The sequence below is a fragment of the Euleptes europaea genome, chromosome 9, assembly GCF_029931775.1.
Source record: "Euleptes europaea isolate rEulEur1 chromosome 9, rEulEur1.hap1, whole genome shotgun sequence".
Classification (NCBI taxonomy): domain Eukaryota; kingdom Metazoa; phylum Chordata; class Lepidosauria; order Squamata; family Sphaerodactylidae; genus Euleptes; species Euleptes europaea.
Genome location: NC_079320.1, coordinates 78,269,425 through 78,288,044, shown reverse-complemented (window position 1 = coordinate 78,288,044; position 18,620 = coordinate 78,269,425). Strand labels below are relative to the sequence as shown.

The 18,620-nt window shown below is 43.8% G+C and overlaps 1 protein-coding gene across 1 annotated transcript in view; it reads left to right on the top strand.

Moving 5' to 3' along the window:
* The window catches only part of TBC1D19 (TBC1 domain family member 19), a 97,675-nt gene that overhangs the window by 37,989 nt on the left and 41,066 nt on the right, over positions 1-18,620 (top strand). The window contains exon 11 of the mRNA XM_056855384.1: positions 2,921-3,033. Within this exon, the coding sequence (XP_056711362.1) occupies positions 2,921-3,033 (113 nt within the window). The remainder of the gene's footprint in view (positions 1-2,920; positions 3,034-18,620) is intronic.

Below are 18,620 nucleotides of genomic sequence, written 5' to 3'. Positions count from 1 at the left end.
GCTGAGGAGTTTCTGTGACCAGTCACAAATATTTTTCATTTTTGATTCTAGGAATATTTTCCTGTTTTGGAGTATGCACATCAATAAGGCCATTACTGTGAACTGGTCCTCACGCTAATGCGGACATCTGTAATGCAGGAGCTGTGTGTGTGAAAAGTGCTTTCAAGTTACAACCGATTTATGGCGACCCTGTAGGGTTTTCAAGGCAAGAGATGAACAGACTTGCAAGAACTAACCAGGAAAGACTCTGCTTAACTTCTGAGATCTGAAGAGAACAGGCTAGCCTGGGCCATCCAGGTCAGGGCAAATGCAGGCGCTACATCTGCCAGTATAAATTTATTTTTTACTGTGAAAAAGTCATCAAATTAAGATGGGAGTTAAATTGATAATGGGTCTGGAGCCATCCATCATCATGACAGATGGGAGTGTAACCTTTTCTGTTAGAGTAATGCAGTATTGTGCATATATAGAGTTGGATGCAACCAGGGTTTTAAAAAAAGGTAAAGGTCCCCTGTGCAAGCACCGGGTCAGGTTTACACTGGTGAAAATGGGAGAAAGGAAGAAATCTGCCTGTTCGGTGATGGTCTGATGGATATATAGGTAGGCAAAGATGCCCAGCCTTTGCGAAATAATCTGCAAAGATTCCGCCGTGTAGATCCCTAAAAGAAAGCTTTTGGGAAGGTGCCAGGGAATTACTGAGGGCAAAAAAATAGGCAAAAGCCTTCTGCTTGTGTAGCTGAGGATTTGCATCCAAGCTATGCATTTTCATTTCACTTATTTATATCCTGCTTTTCTCCCCAGTTGGGACTCGGAGAGGCTTTTAGAATGTCATTCTCCCCTCCTCCATGTTTCTGCAACAACAACCCTGTGAGATAGGCCAGGTTGAGAGTTTGCGGGGCATGTGTGTGTGGGCAAGGCCTTCCAGAGAGCTTCCATGATATAAATGGGGATTTGAACCTGGGTTGCCCAGGGTTCTAATCTGCCACTCTCTCTACTACACTATAATGGCTCTGAAACTACAAATGAACGAGGGATGCTTTCACACCTGCCAAATAATGCACTTTCAGTCCACTTTCAATGCACTTTAACAATAATTTACGTGGATTTTGCCGTTTCACGCAGTAAAGTCCAGATAACAAAGTGCATTGAAAGTGGCTTGAAAATGCATTATTTGGCAGGTGTGAAAGCACGTATAGTGATAGCCTAGGTCTTACATGTAGGTCAGGGATAGTAATGAAGTGATTTTAGATTGCTTTAACATACTCGGGATATACTTGAAGTGTGCATACAGAAATTTTAAAGTACTACTGCTAATAAAGTTATCTGAATTAGCATTGGTAATCCACACCAAACAGTTTAGTAGCCAATGCTTACAGGTCAAAGCATATTCTTGAAAAATAATGGGAGGTTTAAAGCTGCTGACATATCACAATATAATTGTGTTCTGGTTAATATTACAATATCACAACAACAGTTTTGACTGGATAGTCAGCTGTGGCCTTTCCAGGGCAGAAAAGATCTGGCTACGGTGGTGTAATCCTTGTTTACATCCAGAATTAGATTACTGCAAGTGGGGCTGCCCTTGAAGTGTTCGGAATACTGCCGCCAGGATGTTGACTGGAGTGGGTCATAGGGACCATATTGTTCCAGTCTTGACCCGTGTAAATTGGCTACCAGTCTGTAGCCAGCGTAATGTAGTGGTTAAGAGCAGTGGACTCTAACCTGGTGAACCGGGTTTGATTTCCCACTCCTATACTTGAAGCCTGCTTGGATGAACTTGGGCTAGTCACAGTTCTTTCTGAACTCTCTCAGCCCCAACTACCTCACAGGGTGTCTGTTGTGGGGAGTGAAAGGCAATTGTAAGCCACTTTGAGACTCCTTAAAGGTAGAGAAAAGGTGGGGTATGAAAACCAATTCTCCTTCTCCTCCTGCTCACAATTCAAGGTGTTTGTATTAACCTTTAAAACACTGTGTGGCTTGAGACCTGCATGCCTGCTTCCTTACAAACCTACCTGTCTGCTACGGTCATCTTGCAGTGCCCTGATTCAGGTGCCTCCACCTTCTGAGATTAGGTGGGTGACAACCTGGGAGAGGGCCTTCTTGGTCATGACACCAAAACTCTGGAACTCTCTCCCCAAGAAGACTTGTCCATCCCTTTTGCTGTCTTCTGCCAGTGGGTGAAGACTTGTTTCCCTCAGTGATACCACCTTCCTGCCCTATGTTTTAGGTATTGTTTTTATTTTTTTGTATGTGTATTATACTTTTTGAGCCAGCGTGGTATGGTGGTTAAAAGTGGTGGACTCTAATCTGGAGAACTGGGTTTGATTCCCCCCTCCTCCACATGAAGCCTGCTGGGTGACCTTGGGCCAGTCACAGTTCTCTCTGAACTCTCTCTCAGCCCACACGGAGGCAGGCAATGGCAAACTATCTCTGTTCATCTCTTGCCTTGAAAACCCTGTGGGTGTGACATGATGGCACATAACGCACACATTTTACCGTTGGTTTTAATCAGTTACATGGTGTGTTTTTGTTTGGTTTTTATGACATTTTAAATGTATTTTTTAAATCTGTTAGCTGCCCTGGTGTCCCTGATGAGGGCAGAAAGATGGGTAGAAATTTTGTGAATGAATAAACGTGACTATGTTCAAAAGCATCCCTAGATTTATAACATCCTTCCAACCTTAAACGTTTTTGTGTGATTCAAGGATACAAACTTGTGTCCAAGACCCTTTCTACACTCTGTGTGTGTGCATATTATAGGCCTGTATTGGATAGATAGTTAAAAAAAAAGGGCTTTCTGGCCATTTTACATCAGCTTGAAGACACGTGAAGTGGGACCTTTTAATGAAATATATACATCCTTGAAACATACTGCTTACATATTGTTTGTACATACTCATAACATCCAAATCTTTTTCAGTTTTAACAGAGCAGGATAGTGCAGCTGCCCGACAATACATCCGACAGGGATGCCCGACTTCACTTCGAGCTGAGTTGTGGGCTCTAATTCTGAATGTTTCCAATCAGCCAGAGGTAAGATGGGAGAGCCGATAACAATGTGGTTGGGTGATGGCTGTATGTAAATTCCAGTACAATAGCTAACCTGTTTCTAAGCGGTGCTTATAAATAGGCTCTGTACAATGTTACACAAAGGTGTTTCTGTTCATTAGAGCAGCAGAGGAGCATTTGTCATGTGGAGCTAGGAATGGGCTTCTTTTGGGAGGCCTTTTCTGAGAGGGAGATAGGAGCCTTTTTTTTATCGGCCTTGCAAATGAATTTGCAAAAGTCACTAGCCATACCTCCCTCTCCTAGAATTTTACACTGCAATCCTCAACCCCAGGCCCTGCATGGAGTTTTTAAAAGCTTCCCTGTGTGCTCATCAGAAGGGGATCCCTTCTTGCCACAGATGGCTTGGTGAGTGGCTGTTTGCAAGGCTGTTGAGCATGCTGTCTGAGCATGCTGTGTAATCAAGGGTTGCTTAATAGTCTGTGAAAACCTGGCGGGCAGTTGATTCCTGAGGGTAGGGGCTGTGCTGGAGGCAGCACTGCTGCACTGCTTCCAAAGGAGGATTCAGCCTCCCCCCCCGAAGGCAGAAAGCTACCCTTGCAAACCCCGTGGAACCACTCTATAGCGTTCCATGGGGCTACACCACCTAAAAAGGTGGCGTAAATGCAAATAAGGGAAAAGGGGGCATTCCTGGCCTGAAAGGGTGTTAGGAAGCTGCCTAAAGGTGGCTCCGCCCCTGAAAACGACCTGGGAACGCCCCCCCCCCCCCGGAATGCCGGCGGTGGGGAGTTGAGTTGGTGTCCCAGAGCCGTGCTGCTGTGCTAACTGCAGCAGTGCAGAGAGGCTGGCATCCGCACCCCAACGCTGGCATCCGTGCTGGCCGTGGCAGCGCAAGTGGCCTGGGCGCTGGCGCCCATGGCGCGGACACTGGCACGGGCCCTCCAAACAACATTCGCCTGCACAGCTCAGGAATAGGCTGTGAATGTATCAGTGAAAATATACTGCACAGGAATTCAAATAAGAGAGACGAATATACTCTCTCAATAAAATGCGGTTAGTTGCTCATACTTCTGGCATCAGCTGCTTTGGAATGACTCAATAAAGTCTGTTCTTCTGCTTACTGGGGTTGCACCATCTTTCGACTCTCGTTTGCTGCTTGCCAAAGAGCAGACTCTTTGATTGCTGTGTCAGCATTTGCTAGATATAGAAATGAAAACGTTATTTTCTTTAGCGATCAGACATTGTTCTCCTATGTTTCATGGTGTTGTTCCAGCTTCCTTATCTCATTTGGAATCACCTGATGTCTGCAGAGCATTTATGCCTGCCAGGTTTAATATTCTTCCATCAGCCATTTTATATGGTAGATATAAGAGAATTCCTCTTAGCGACAGGTGTTGCCCATGCATGGTTGGGGTACCTGAACACTTAATTCATGTCTTACCACACTGTAAGTTTTACTTGAGGCCAAGGAATGTTTATGTCAGACCTTTGCTGTTGAGTGCTCATGGTTTCTCAGACCCGCCGTCGGTGGTGTATCTTTTATCAGACAGAAATTCTTTTATTACTCAACAAGTAGCCAGATAACCTGCTAGCTGTATCAAGGATGCACGAACTGCTTGTATGCACTCCCAGACAATGTTACTAACAATGTTATTTTAATGCTCCTATAGACTGTTTAGTTTTTGTAATCTTGTTTTATAACTATGGTGTGGTAAACGCTTAATAAAGGTGATGATGATGATGATCTTTTTTTCTCCACTGCTTGTACTTGCTCCTTGACAGTGTTACTAACCATGTTATTTTAAATGCTTCTACAGACTATTTGGTTTTTGTAATCTTGTTTTATAACTGTGGTCTGGTAAATGTGTAATGAAGGTGGTGGTGGTGGTGATGATGAACTAGTCTCATCATTTCCTGTTCTTGTCTCTTTTGTCCAGCTTTACCCTTCAGTAGTTTATTTTATTTTATTTTATTTCATTTCATTTACTTCATTTATAACACACCTTTCTGGTGGGGCTCCAGGTAGATTATCAAATTTTAAATGACAGTTTGCTCAGACTGCAAGGGCCTCTAATAGGCGATGCAATAGGACTCAAACAACAACAAAAACCAAAACACAAACGAGAAAAAAAGTGTCTAAGGCATGGCCGTACCAAAATGCAGAAAGTGGGTTGCAAAGGTAAAAGACAACCCAGTAAAAGGAAGGTGATACATATACAGTAGCCATTGCAATAGACTGGAGTCCCATCATTCTAATTCTAATAGTCCATGGGAGCTCATCTGCAGTAAAGTTTGCAGATAGTTCTGCAAGCTTGGGGGGGCTCATTGGGTGTTTAAATCCCCCCCCCCAATGTCTGTGGATGCGCAGACAATGGGCCTTCCTCCTCCTCTGTTGAGTGGCAGCATCAGGAAGCCATTTGGGGGGGGGCACTGCAGAACTGTGCAGGGCTGACCAGGCCTGAAGGGGCTCACCAACATTTTTAATGGGTGGGGAGGGAGATGCCTCAGTGCCATGGTGGCAGAGGCCAGGAACTGCACGGGGCTCACTGGTGTCGGTGGGGGCTGGGGGGGGAACCAGCCTTGGCGGGCCCAATGCCTGGGACCCACACGGGGCTTGCCATCGACAGTGCGGAGGAAGCCTCGACGGGCCAGGCAGTGGAGGCCAGAAGCCACGTGGGGCTCACCAGGGTCAGTTGGGGGTGGAGAAGCCTTTGTGGGCCCAGTGGCACAGGCTCGGAGCCATGCAGAGCTTGCCGGTGTCGATTGGTCGGTCATGGCGGGGGGGGGGAGGGAAACAAGCTTTGGTGGCCTGGGGGCAGAGGCTGGGTCTGCGCTGGGCCCAGTGGCAGTGATGGGGGAGAATACCCACACGTATCACAGGCCCCCACTTGTATATTCCTATAGCCGAGTCGTCCAAATCTGAGAATACTTAAATCTGGAGACTGGGCCAGTGACCAGACAATACAGATCTTTTTACAAACCTAAAAAAACACTCGAGGTTTGCAGAAAAATCTGAAAACTATTTTTTTTTTTACATGGTTCTTTTAAAAAATGAGAAAAGGGGTAGCCCAGTTTTAAGGAACTGATTTCTTCAGTGTCTGTTGCTAGGTGATCACAACAGGCTTTGTTTATCAAAGTAAAGGAGAGGGGTCTTTTCCAGGGATGTTTTGCCTTTTAGGGAGGACTCATTGGATCCAGTCTGGATGGCAACCACTGGGCGACTTGCTACTGTTCAACAGCAGGCTCCCCCCCCCCACACACACAAATGCCAGTGTGTTATAGTGGTTGAGAGTTTCAAACTGGGATCTTGAATTCCCATTCTGCTGTGGAAACTCACTAGATGACCTTGGGTCGGTTCCAAATTCTCAGCCTAATTTACCTCAAAGGCGGGGGGGGGGATGTTCGTTGAGAGGACCTGGATGCCTCCTGGTGTGTAGGTGACCTGCGGGCCCTCTGACAGAAGTAAGATGGAGGAGGTGAGGCAGAAGGTGGTACCCAGCCAGGCCTCAGGCGAGGCAGAGGGTAGTGCCCGGCTGGGCCCTGTGCAAAGTGAGGCAGAGCGTTTCCTTTATATAGGAAAGGTTCCCCTTTGGTCACCAAAAAGGCACACGCCAAAGCGCCTCTTGTTGCATGTAACTCAGGACAATAGTGCATCAAGTGTATGGCTATCTGTTGTTCTAAATGGACTTTAGTATTAATATCTAAAACAATAGTGGCAAAGTTTTTGCTAAGTGGAGTGAGAAGGGTTTTCGTTCTTTGAACGGTTTTCTGAAATCAGAAGATCAAGAAGAAATAGTCCAGATCTTTATTTATAGAGAGTAATGGATTGTGCACTGTTTAAACAGAAAGCATTGCCAAGGAAATAATGAAAAAAAATTCATGCAATGCTTTTATGATGTCTGATGTATATTTTGAATTTTTCAAAACGATCCTGACAGTTAAGAACTTGCTGGTTTCCTTTTTTCTGACAGAAAGCGGATGAGAGAGATGAATTGTATTTGGATATCTCTCCTCAGCGCAACTCACGCTGTACTCTTGTCTTGAGCAGTTTGCATTTTTCCGCCGTTTTTGTCTTAACATATCTGAAGAAGAGGGAAGTCAGGTCAAGTTTCATGGAGAGAATGCTTGGAAGTATTCTAGTCAAGTATGCAGGCTCACCACACCAATTTGTCCCATTGGACAGTTTATCTCTGGAACTGCTAACCATTGGTTCTTGTAGGTTATCCGGGCTGTGTAACCGTGGTCTTGGAATTTTCTTTCCTGACGTTTCACCAGCAACTGTGGCAGGCATCTTCAGAGTAGTAACACTGAAGGACAGTGTCTCTCAGTGTCAAATGTGTAGGAAGATATAGTCAGAAAGGGGTTGGGTTTGAGCTGAGTCATTGTCCTGCAAAAGTAATGTGCTAATCATTGTCCTGTAAGTATCAAGATAATGTGCTAATGACGGTGCTAACCATTGCTTCCTGTGATTTGCAGTGTTCTGGAGACAGACTACATAGCGTGAGTCAGATCTGGAGAACGACCTTTTGGAGGGATCTGAAAGGCACGTAGTAGGGCAGAGTCCAGTGGGGTGCCACAGGGTTTTGTTCTGGGCCTGGTACTTATCAATATTTTTATAAATGATCTGGATGAGGGTGTGCAGGGACTACTCATTAAATTTGCAGATGACACCAAATTGGGAGGAGCAGCAAACACACCAGAAGTCAGAGACAGAATTAAACGAGATCTGAACACACTGGAAAAGTGGGCGGATGAGAACAAGATGCAATTTAACAATGATAAATGCTGAGTTCTACATCCGGGTACCAAAAATGAGGGACATACATACTGGATGGGGGATACACTTCTGGGTAGCAGTGTGTGTGAACAAGATCTTGGGGTATGGGTGGACCGTAAGTTAAATATGAGCAGCCAGTGTGATACAGCGACCACAAAAAGCTAACGTGATCTTGGGGTGCATCAACAGAGGCATAACGTCCAAATCACAAGATGTCATAGTTCCGCTGTACACTGCATTGGTCGGGCCACACCTGGAGTATTGTGTGCAGTTCTGGAGGCCTCACTTCAAAAAGGATGTGGACAGAATCGAACGGGTGCAGAAGAGAGAGACATGGATAATTAGGGGCCTGGAGACCAAGCCCTATGAGGAAAGGCTGAGGGAGTTGGGAGTGTTTACTCTGGAGAAGAGGAGGTTGAGGGGGGACACGATTGCTCTCTTTAAGTACTTGAAGGGCTGTCAGTTAGAGGAGGGCAGGGAGCTGTTCCTGTTGGCAGCAGAGGATAAGACTCGCAATAATGAGTTTAAATTGTGGGTGGAAAGGTACTGGCTGGATATTAGGAAAACATTTTTTTACAGTAAGAGTTGCTTGACAGTGGAATCAGCTACCTAGGGAGGTGGTGAGCTCCCCCTCACTGGCAGTCTTTCAGCAGAGGCTGGACAAACACTCATCGGAGATGTTCTAGGCTGATCCTGCATTAAGCAGGGGGTTGGACTAGATGGCCTGTATGGCCCCTTGATGTCCCAGGCTAGCCTGATCTCATCAGATCTGAGAAGCTAAGCAGGGTCAGCCCTGGTTAGTATTTGGATGGGAGACCACCAAAGAAGACCAGGGTTGCTGTGCAGAGGAAGGCACTGGCAAACCACCTCTGTTAGTCTCTTGCCATGAAAACCCCAAAAGGGGTCGCCATAAGTTGGCTGCGACTTGAAGGCATTTCACACACACACACACAAGTCAGTATAAAACAGAAAAAGGGGTTGTGAGTGGAAAAAGTTGAAGAAGCCCATTAGGAAGAATTTTCGGACAGAGTGGTTCTTCCATGGAACAGGATTCCTTGGGAGGTGGTAAGCTCTCCTTCCCTGGAGGTTTTTAAGAAGAGGCTAGATGGCCATCTGTCAGCAGTGCTGATTCTGTGAACTTAGGCAGTTCATGAGAGGGAGGACAGGAAGGATTGTGTCAGTTCTTGGCTCTCGTGGCCCTTTCTTACATGCCCAGGAAAATGCTGATCACCACATTGGGGCCAGGAAGCAATTCTCCTCAGGCCAGTTTGGCCAGGAATCTTGAAGGTTTTTTTTTTTTTTTTGCCTTCTGGGTGTGGAGTAGGGATCACTGGGGGTGTGTGGGGGGGAGGCAGTTGTGAATTTCCTGCATTGGGCAGGGGGTTAGATTAGATGACCCTGGTAGTATCTTCCAATATGGTTCTATGATTCTATGAAGGGGATTTCTCTGTAACTTGTGTTACAGAGTTACACAACTTGTGTTACAGAGTGGGGACTTAGATCTGCATTTCCTATATTAAAGCTCTCTATTCTAGCTAGGATGTCACACTGGCTAATAATTTGAGAGGATAATAGCACTGTTGAATAAATGTAAAGAGAATTATTTTTAACATTCAGTGGTTTCAGTCTATTGATTTATTACAGCGGTGTTTGCTTTATAGTAGCGGTTGATGTTAGAAAGATGTTGTCTTTCTGCATTTGCTATATTATGTTTTGTTGTAATGTTAAGGAACTTTCTGGAGTCATGCAAAAGTCCATTAAAGACTTAAATAATGCTTGGCTATCTGTGAATGTCAGCAGAAGCAAGCATAGGGTAAAACATGTACCCACAGCCCATAAAACAACAACCCAGAAGTCTTGACTTAAGAGAGAATCAGTATCCGCTCTGGTTTGGATTACCGACCATGGAAGTTCTGAGCATGCACAGCTGAAGCAACCATGGAGGGCTCCAATGCGAACCAAGTAGCGAGGGACTAAGAATGCCAACAGTTTTGTCATTTGGCTTCCAGTCAACATCTGGTGATAAGAAGAGTCGGAGGGAGAAAGCCTTCAGATCAATTGTTACCGGAAAAGCACTCTATGTGATGCATTATCCAGTGTTGCCCGGCACAGTGACGCAAGTGATTTGAAAAAGTGGAATGTTGAGGAAAAGAGATGACATAAACTTGGATCATAAGCAGAAGCTAAGAATGGTCACTTCTAGCTTGGCTGCTGAGTGAGTTGTACGAAGACCTGAAAGGTCCGTCCACCTTTAAAAGGAAATATGTTCCACCCATCAGCTTCCACTGGCCCTCCAGGGCTGGATTAACCATTAAGCAAAATAAGCAGGTGGTTAGGGCATCAAGGGAGGGCACCACAGACATTTTCCATTGCTGGATTTACCATGGACCATATGGTGCAAAACTGCAAATGGTGCAGCTGAACCAGGATCCACAAAAAGGGCCCCCCACAATAAATGAAAAAATTACATATATACAGTGACTCAAACAAACAAACTGAGCATCACAATTTTTACTCTTGTCCTTATAAAATAACAACATAAGGATGAAGAAAAAGTGGGAACTGACAACAATCACAGAAATATAAAGTGGAAGTATACAAAAAAAAACATTATTTTCCATCTTACTATAAGCTTTGTTTTATTTTGAAAAATAAAATTTTATTTGATGGGTTATTATTGTTTATATTTTGAATTACATATATATGGGGGCACCAAAATCTTTTAAGTGCTTATGGCCTCTAAAGGTTTTAATCCGGCTCTGGGCCCTTCATCCGCCCAAGAGCAAAAGGCTGTGCATCAGAGGGTCCCCTGTTTAATCAGTCTCTATAGATTGGGGTGTCAAACTCATTTGTTATGAGGGCCAGATATGACATAAATGCCACTTGGTCGGGTCAGGCCATGTGTACCATAAAATTTAATGCCAGTGACCAGGGATACAAACTTTATAGAAGACATAGGCAAAGCCAATTAATGATATCATTTTTACTTTTTTTACTTAAAACACACACATATGCTTAAAACAATAACACTCTTACAGTATTTTCTTTTATTTAATAGTCTTTGATAATTGACACCTTGGGACTGGGGGGTGGCTGCCTCAGCTGGCTCGCGGGCCGGATAAGAAGAAGAAGAGTTGGTTTTTATATGCTGACTTTCTCTACCACTTAAGGAAGAATCAAACCAGCTTACAATCACCTTCCCTTCCTCTCCCCACAACAGACACCCTGTGAGGTAGGTGGGGCTGTGAGAACGTGACTAGCCCAAGGTCACCCAGCTGGCCTTATGTGTAGGAGTGGGGAAATAAATCCAGTTCACCAGATCAGAGTCCACCACTCCAAACCACCGCTGTTAACCACCACACCACGCTGGCTCTCAAGAGCTCTCAAGGGGCCAGATCCGGCCCCCTGGCCGTATGTTTGACACCCCTGGTATAGATGTTTCTTTAGAAAGAGTTGGGCAGACTTCAACAGGTGGTTTGAAATGTTTCCCTGCCCTCAGTTCCAAAAGAATATGGGTCCCATGATATGTTCAGTTTCTTTCAGATTATAGCAAAATATTGTGAATAGGGCTATACTGTTCCTAATAATTTAGTAAGTAATTATTACCACATAAGTGATCACAACGATATTGTTGCTGTCTGCTAATGTCAAGGGGATTTTAATGTGAAAACTTGCACTGCAGTGGATAATACATGTCTTGCTACAGATTGTTGTGCCAAAAATTACAATACTCCCATTTATCATGCAGTTTTCTAGAAACAGTTGGACCACAGGGTCTTTTTCTTCTACTAAAATGTTCGTATTATTTGTCCCTGAAACTCTCCCCTGTGCCACTTGGTATTGAATTATGGTAAAGATACTCCCCCCCCCCCCTCATTAATGCATGTCACTTTCAATTTCTTGTTCTTTGGATTTACAAACCTGCGGCTGTACGAGCCTCTAAATTTAATACAGGGAAATAGATTTTCTTGTTAGAAGCTGAGGAAAGAGATGGCAGAGGCTTTTGGGGAGAAGTGCGTGAGCATCCCAATATGCTTATTTCAGCCAGAGAACTCCTAATTTGCGCCAATTTGTGTTCTACGAAACTCAGGTACAACTGCCAATCTGCCGTTCAGCGCATCATTATGCGAATAGGTTGTTTACACGGCCACAGTCTCGAGATAAATAAAAGGTTGACTTCTTCATGTTAGAGAATTGTTCTGATATTTGAATTTGGGCTCAAAGAACCTGTCGAGGACTTATTTGAAAGGCAGGATACAAATGTGTGGAAATCTATCATTTATTAGGCGTTCTTTCCTCCTTTATAATAAGAGGTGATGTGTCCATGTTGTTGAATAATTTTTTTCCAGCCAGTAAGTTGCTCACTGAAATTAATAGCAGCAGACACACTGAATGTACTAGAATATGACATTTCAGGGAGAGCCAGTGTGGTGTAGTGGTTAAGAACAGCAGACTCTAATCTGGAGAACCAGGATTGATTTGTGAACCGGGTTTGTTTCCCCACTCCTCTACATGAAGCTAGCTGGGTGACCTTGGGTCAGTCACAGTTCTCTCTGAATTCTCTCAGCCCCACTTACCTTACAATGTGTCTCTTGTGGGGAGAGGAAGGAAAGGTGATTGTAAACTGGGTTTTTTAATTAAAATTTTATTTTTATATCAACATAAAACATACATGCAAACATGAAACATACACTCTCCATACACAATCATTACTCCGTATCTATAACAAGATCCTCGCCAACTTCCGCACTGGGGCAGAGGTAGGACATTCTAAAATACCTACTCTTAAACAATAGATTTTGAAAGTGATTAAATATTTAACAAAATTTAAATACATTTATACTAAAACCTGCATGTAATGTGATTGTAAGCTGGTTTGAGACTCCTTAAAGGTACAGAAAATTGGGGTATAAAAACCAAATCTTCTTCTTCTTCATACATGTCTATGTTATCTGGATAGCAAGTGTTCCCCTGGAAGAAAAACACAAGTGTACATTGAATTTGTAAGCACAGAGAAACATCCAGGCTTAGAAGAGTTCTTTGGCTTATTTCTTGCAAATTTCAGCCAATATCTTGCTCCTTTGAGGAATCGGGATTTTACCTTTATTACAACCAGCGTGGTGCAGTGGTTAAGAGCGGAGGTTTGGAGTGGTGGAGCCTGATCTGGAGATCTGATCTTTGATTCCCCACTCCACATGAGTAGTGGAGGCTAATCTGGAGAACTGGATTAGTTTCCATACTCCTACACATGAAGCCAGCTGGGTGATCTTGGGCTAGTCACACACTCAGCTTGACCTACCTCACAGGGTCATTGTGAGGATAGAACGGAGGAGTGAAGAACTACATAAGCCACTCTAGATAACTACTGGGGAGAAAGGCAGGGTATAAGGAAGTAAATAAAATTTTATTAAAATATACTCCTTCCTGCCTGTGCAGCTTTGGGTGGATCTGAGTTTAGGTTTCTCAACCAGTGAATGATAGCTGGAGGCCATTGATTTGCTGGAAACAGTCATTAGTCTGATCTTACCCACGCCAAGCGAAATGTGTATCTCTGGAGCAATGGGTTTTTTGTTTTTTTTAAAATCCCAGATCCCCTCTAGCATGTATACATATTAATTGAAGGCCTTGCTGAGAGTAACTTCCAAGTGAGGCCACGGTTTATTTTATGGAAACTCGAATGTGTGTAAGTAATTTCAACTGGCTTGGAAAATGGCAGAAAGGAGAGAGGTCACAGAATGTTTAATCAGGAAGGGATCTCTTTTGTCAGTTGTATTTTCACAATATTTGCAAAGTAATCAGTCTTAGGAGGTTTTTAAAAAAAATTAAACATGGGATGTGGGAGTATTGTGCAGTTCCTAGCACTTGTCATACTATTTCTGACCCCCCTCCTTCAATTAAAAAAAAGACAAGACAAGCAGAAAGCCTTTACCAAATACCGAGGCATAAACTCCTCTGAGAATTCTTTAACAGGCCACATCAGATGAGCAGGGGCTGGAGTCCTTGCACACTTTCTCTCTTGCACACACTTACTTACCGGACACTGAGAGCATGGAAGAAGCAAGAGGTTGTCACAATATTGCCCGATGCTAAATTAACCACACTTTCAATTTCCTAATCCTTAACATTCCTAACTTAGAATAATATTTGCCTTGTACAATAATAACTACTCTGTCCAAACCTTTTGAATCAGCTTGCCTTTGCCAGTTTCAGGCACAGAGTTTTTTTTTTTAAAGCAATACTATAAAATAGAAAAGCTTTTTAAAAAAACAAACGATATCTCACTGAATATCATGTCCTTCAGGTTAGCTAGCAGTACACCCATTAGCTTATATACTTTGCATACAGTGTAATGGGAATGATGTGTAACGTGAGTTCATCGTTGTGGCCTCCTTGCAGTCCCACATGGGAACTGCGCATGTGCAGTTCCCATTTGTGCCTGCAAGTAGGACCACTTGATGAACAACAGTTACAGGCAAGCAACACTGTTTTACAGTGTCAGGTCATAACTATAAGAGCGACCCTGCTGGATTAGACCTGTGGTCCATCTAGTCTAGTTTCCTGGAGTGGTCGGCCAGATACTCCTGGGAAACTTGCAAGCTGGAGATAACAGGTGCTAAGCCAAGAGCCCACCCACCCCCCGGCCATTATTTCTGTCCTCCCAGCAGCTGATATTCTAAGGGACACAGCTTTGAACATGGCAGTTCCATTTCGGTATCATGGCTAGGGTTTCCAGGTGCCTGCTAATGACAGGGAATCTAAACAAAATAAGAATTCATGCTATGAGCGGTAGACTCCAATCTGGAGAACTGGGTTGGTTTTGCCACTCCTACACATGAGGTCAGCTGGGTGGCCTTGGGCTAGTCACACTCTCTCAGCCCCACTTACCTCACAGGGTGTCTGTTGTGGGGAGGGGAAGGGAAGGTGATTGTAAGCCGGTTTGATTCTTCCTTAAGTGGGAGAGAACGTTGGCATATCAAAACCAACTCTTCTTGTTTTTATAATGCAAGAAGGCATTCTTAGAAAGGAATTTGTTGCTATTTTTCCTGTACCATATATTGTCTGAAATAGTCCTAATTTTAGTGTACTCCCGTGTATGAGATCCTTGGTGGCAGTCTTTAATTTAATTTTCTTTCTAGAGTACAATTTGACCACTTATCAATGAAAATAGCGTTGCCTCTTTTTGAATAGTTACAGAGGAAAAAATAGAATTTGAAAAAAAAGGGGTTTGAGGGTGGATTTATTTGAAGAAATGGGATTAATTTAATTTCCCAGAGTTTACATTAGTGAAAACAAACACTATATAACAAGATGTTTTTCATGGCAGGGAACATGAAAACTAATTTTAAAGTTTCAGGAATCCTGATAAGATTTCCATAGTACCATAGACCAACTGGTCACCGTGAAGTACTGTGAATTGCTATTTCATACCGTGATTTATTTATAATTGTGACTGCTGTTCTTCTGTAGCTTGCAATGAATAATAAAGAGATGTCATTCAGGGGGTCAGTGCCTAATAAATATTTTAATTTTTTTTAAATAATGAAGTTTCAACCATGATACCACAATGAAAGTCACATTAAAGCCAGTGTTGGGAAATTCTTAACACTTGGTCCTTTGGAGAACAAATTGTGAAGAGTTTTTTTTTTAGTAGTGTTAAGGAAGAAAGAAGGAATTTAGCTATTCAGTAAACTGTCACGGGGCAGCCTGCTGAGGCTTCTTCAGACAAAGAGGGCCTCGAAGCACCAGGCAGTGGAAGAGTGGAACAGCAGCAAGCTGAGCAGGCACTGACGGATGAATATCCCCTGTGCCTACAACGACCCAGGGCAGGGGACACACCTGTGTCCTACAGCAGCCCTCCACAGCTACTGAAGCAGTGGCGCCAAAAGTGCAGAACATTCCTACTCAAGCGTAGAAGGAGTGCTAGGTTACAAGCACTACTAAGAGCACTGCCTGCTGACAGTGATGAGAATGAGCTCCCTCCAGCAGAGAGTGCTGAGTCCTCTTAGCAACAGCTGGTTCCTCTTAGGCTTATTTAAGCAGACGCTTGCATCCAGGGTAACGTGGGAACAACTTGTTACTACTACCCTGTGTTCTGCTGATCCTCTGATCATTCCTGAGACTCTCGTGGCCTTGACCTTGGAACAGCATTTGGACTTCGCTTTTGATACTGACACTTTGGATCCAGACCTAGAACAGCCTGATATTGACCCTCGGACTGCTATCTGATTACACTACCCGCTTCTGGCCCTGAGGTCTGCTGGCATTCAGGACACAAACTATCCTTTTGCATAGTCATGTAACTGTGGGAATGAGTTCTATGGGAACACTCCAAAAAGTATTATGTGAACAACAAAGTGTCGGAGCCAATTATTAATCAATAGATCATGAAGCCAAAGATTTTTGATAGATTGTACGGAAAAAAGAGTGGGGGAGGAAAATAAGTACCATCTACTTAGTAGTTGTTTAAGAGGCAATATTATAATTTAATAATTTCTCAGTGGTATCACACAAACTTTGCATTCAGAAGGTCCCAGCAGGTCTTATTTTAAGTGGGGCAGTTTCTGTGGACCTTGCCTGTGGAAGCGACCACATCAGCATTGACCAACGAGATTCTTTTTCATTATTTGAAATAATCAGATCTCCCCCCACTCTTTCTAACGGTGGTCAGTGGACTGGGAGTAATTTCAGTATTTGGGTTTTCCCCGATGACCCCTTGAATTCAGTGGAAGAATCTGCTCTTATTGTCCTGTTTAATTTACACAATCATCCTGAAGATTGTCAACGCCTTTCCTCTCTCTTCTCCGTCACAGCAACCTCCAGGCCAGCCAATAGCTTTGCTGGTAGTCTGGCTGAAGGATGGGGCAATGGAATCATCAATAGTGTCAAAGAATACACAGCCAGTAGTGTCAAGGAATACTTTCTGATCAAGTTCTTGATAGTCAGGGTTGCCAACTCCCCCCGCCCTGAATCCTAGTAACTTTAGGTACAAAGTCCGGTAAACATTAGGAAGATCTTATTTGCGGAAAGAATGCTGTACTTTGCTGATAATGGTTGCTTAATTTTTGAACTATGTATTTAGCTTTAAGGCTTTTTGTGTGTGTGTGTGTGTGCTGTCAAGTGACAGCTGATTTATGGCGACCCTGTAGGGTTTTCAAGGCAAGAAACATTCGAGGTGGTTTGCCATTGCCTGCCTCCGCATCATGACCCTGGTGTTCCTTGGAGGTCTCCCATCCAAATACTCACCAGGGCCGACCCTGCTTAGCTTCTGAGATCTGACAAGATTAGGCTAGCCTAGGGCTATCCAGGTCAAGGCCTGCTTTTTCCAGTAGCAGACAAACTTGCATTTCTTCATTTATATATTGTTTTGTTATGAACTTATTGTAAGAAAGACTTGCTTTTTAAATAAGTGCATTATTTATTCTTGTACTTAATAGCCATGTCTGGCCCCCATGCAGATCAAAAACGTACGGACCATCTGGGACCATAACACATGTTTTTGCAAACCAGAAGCATTACAGATCTGCTGTTAAACAAAAGAATAATGGAGGAAGAGGCCCATTCCTCAACTTTAAGAAGAAGAGTTGGTTTTTACACCCCAATTTCCTCTACCTTTAAGGAGTCTCAGAGTGGCTTACAATTGCCTTCCCTTCCCCTTCCCACAACAGACGCCTTGTGAGGTATTTGAGGCTGAGAGAGTTCTGAGAGAACTGTGACTAGCCCAAGGTCACCCAGCAGGCTTCATGTGTAGGAGTGGGGAAACCAACTCAGTTCATCAGATTAGAGTCCGCTGCTGTTAATTACTATACCATGCTGGCTTAAACACGAATTACAAAACACACACACACACACACACACACACACACATCCATGTTCCTTGTTTACTAAGATATCACAAAACAACCCCATACAATACCAATATGGAGGCCTCACTTTGAGCATTGTGTGGAATGTGCAGAAGGGTTCAGTACCCTTTCCGTGACACTAGCTGACCTACCTGACAATCAACGCTTGGGGAAGGCATTAAACCCTTCTAGAGGTTCCCTGTGACACTCTATACAAGGGAGAAGTTTTCCAGTGGTGCAGATGAAGGTGGAACCAGGATGGGTTGAGGCTAGCAGAGGGAGAATGCCCCCCCTCCCATGATCCATGAAGGTACATGAACACATGAAGCTGCCTTTTACTGAATCAGACCCTTGGTCCATAAAAGTCAGTATTGTCTACTCAGATGGGCAGCGGCTCTCCAGGGTCTCAGGCAGTGGTCTTTCACATCACCTACCTGCCTAGTCCCTTTACTTGGAGATTTTGGGGATTGAACGTGGGACCTTCTGCATGCCAAGCAGAGTCTCTACCATTGAGCCACAGTGGGCAGGCAAAGGCAAGACAGGAAGACAGAACAGGTGAAGAGAAGAACACATTGGCAGGAAGACCATGTGTTGTGGTGGTGCAGAGCCAGAGGAGTGGTGGAAATGGGGATTGGGGTATAGAAGTGGGATTTGCCCCCCACCCCACCTTTGTAGGCCTGCCTCCTGTATAATCCAATCATCGCATTTGTGATCTGTTTCGTGATAAGTGACTGTGTGGTCTTGCGCTTTGCACTGTTGAATGGATTGCATTTCCCTTAACATTTCTGCCATCTTTGTGGAATAATATACGTTGTCATTTTTTCAGATCCTAAAATAGAACAAATTGTGTTTATGGAAAAAGCTCATCATTGAAGTTCAATAAACACTGATGGAATGTGTATATTTTACAAAATGTTATATTTTTGTGTATTCTTGAAAAAGAATCAAATTACGGTTATCTTTCTTGCCTTGTGCAGTGGCCACCTAAGAACGAT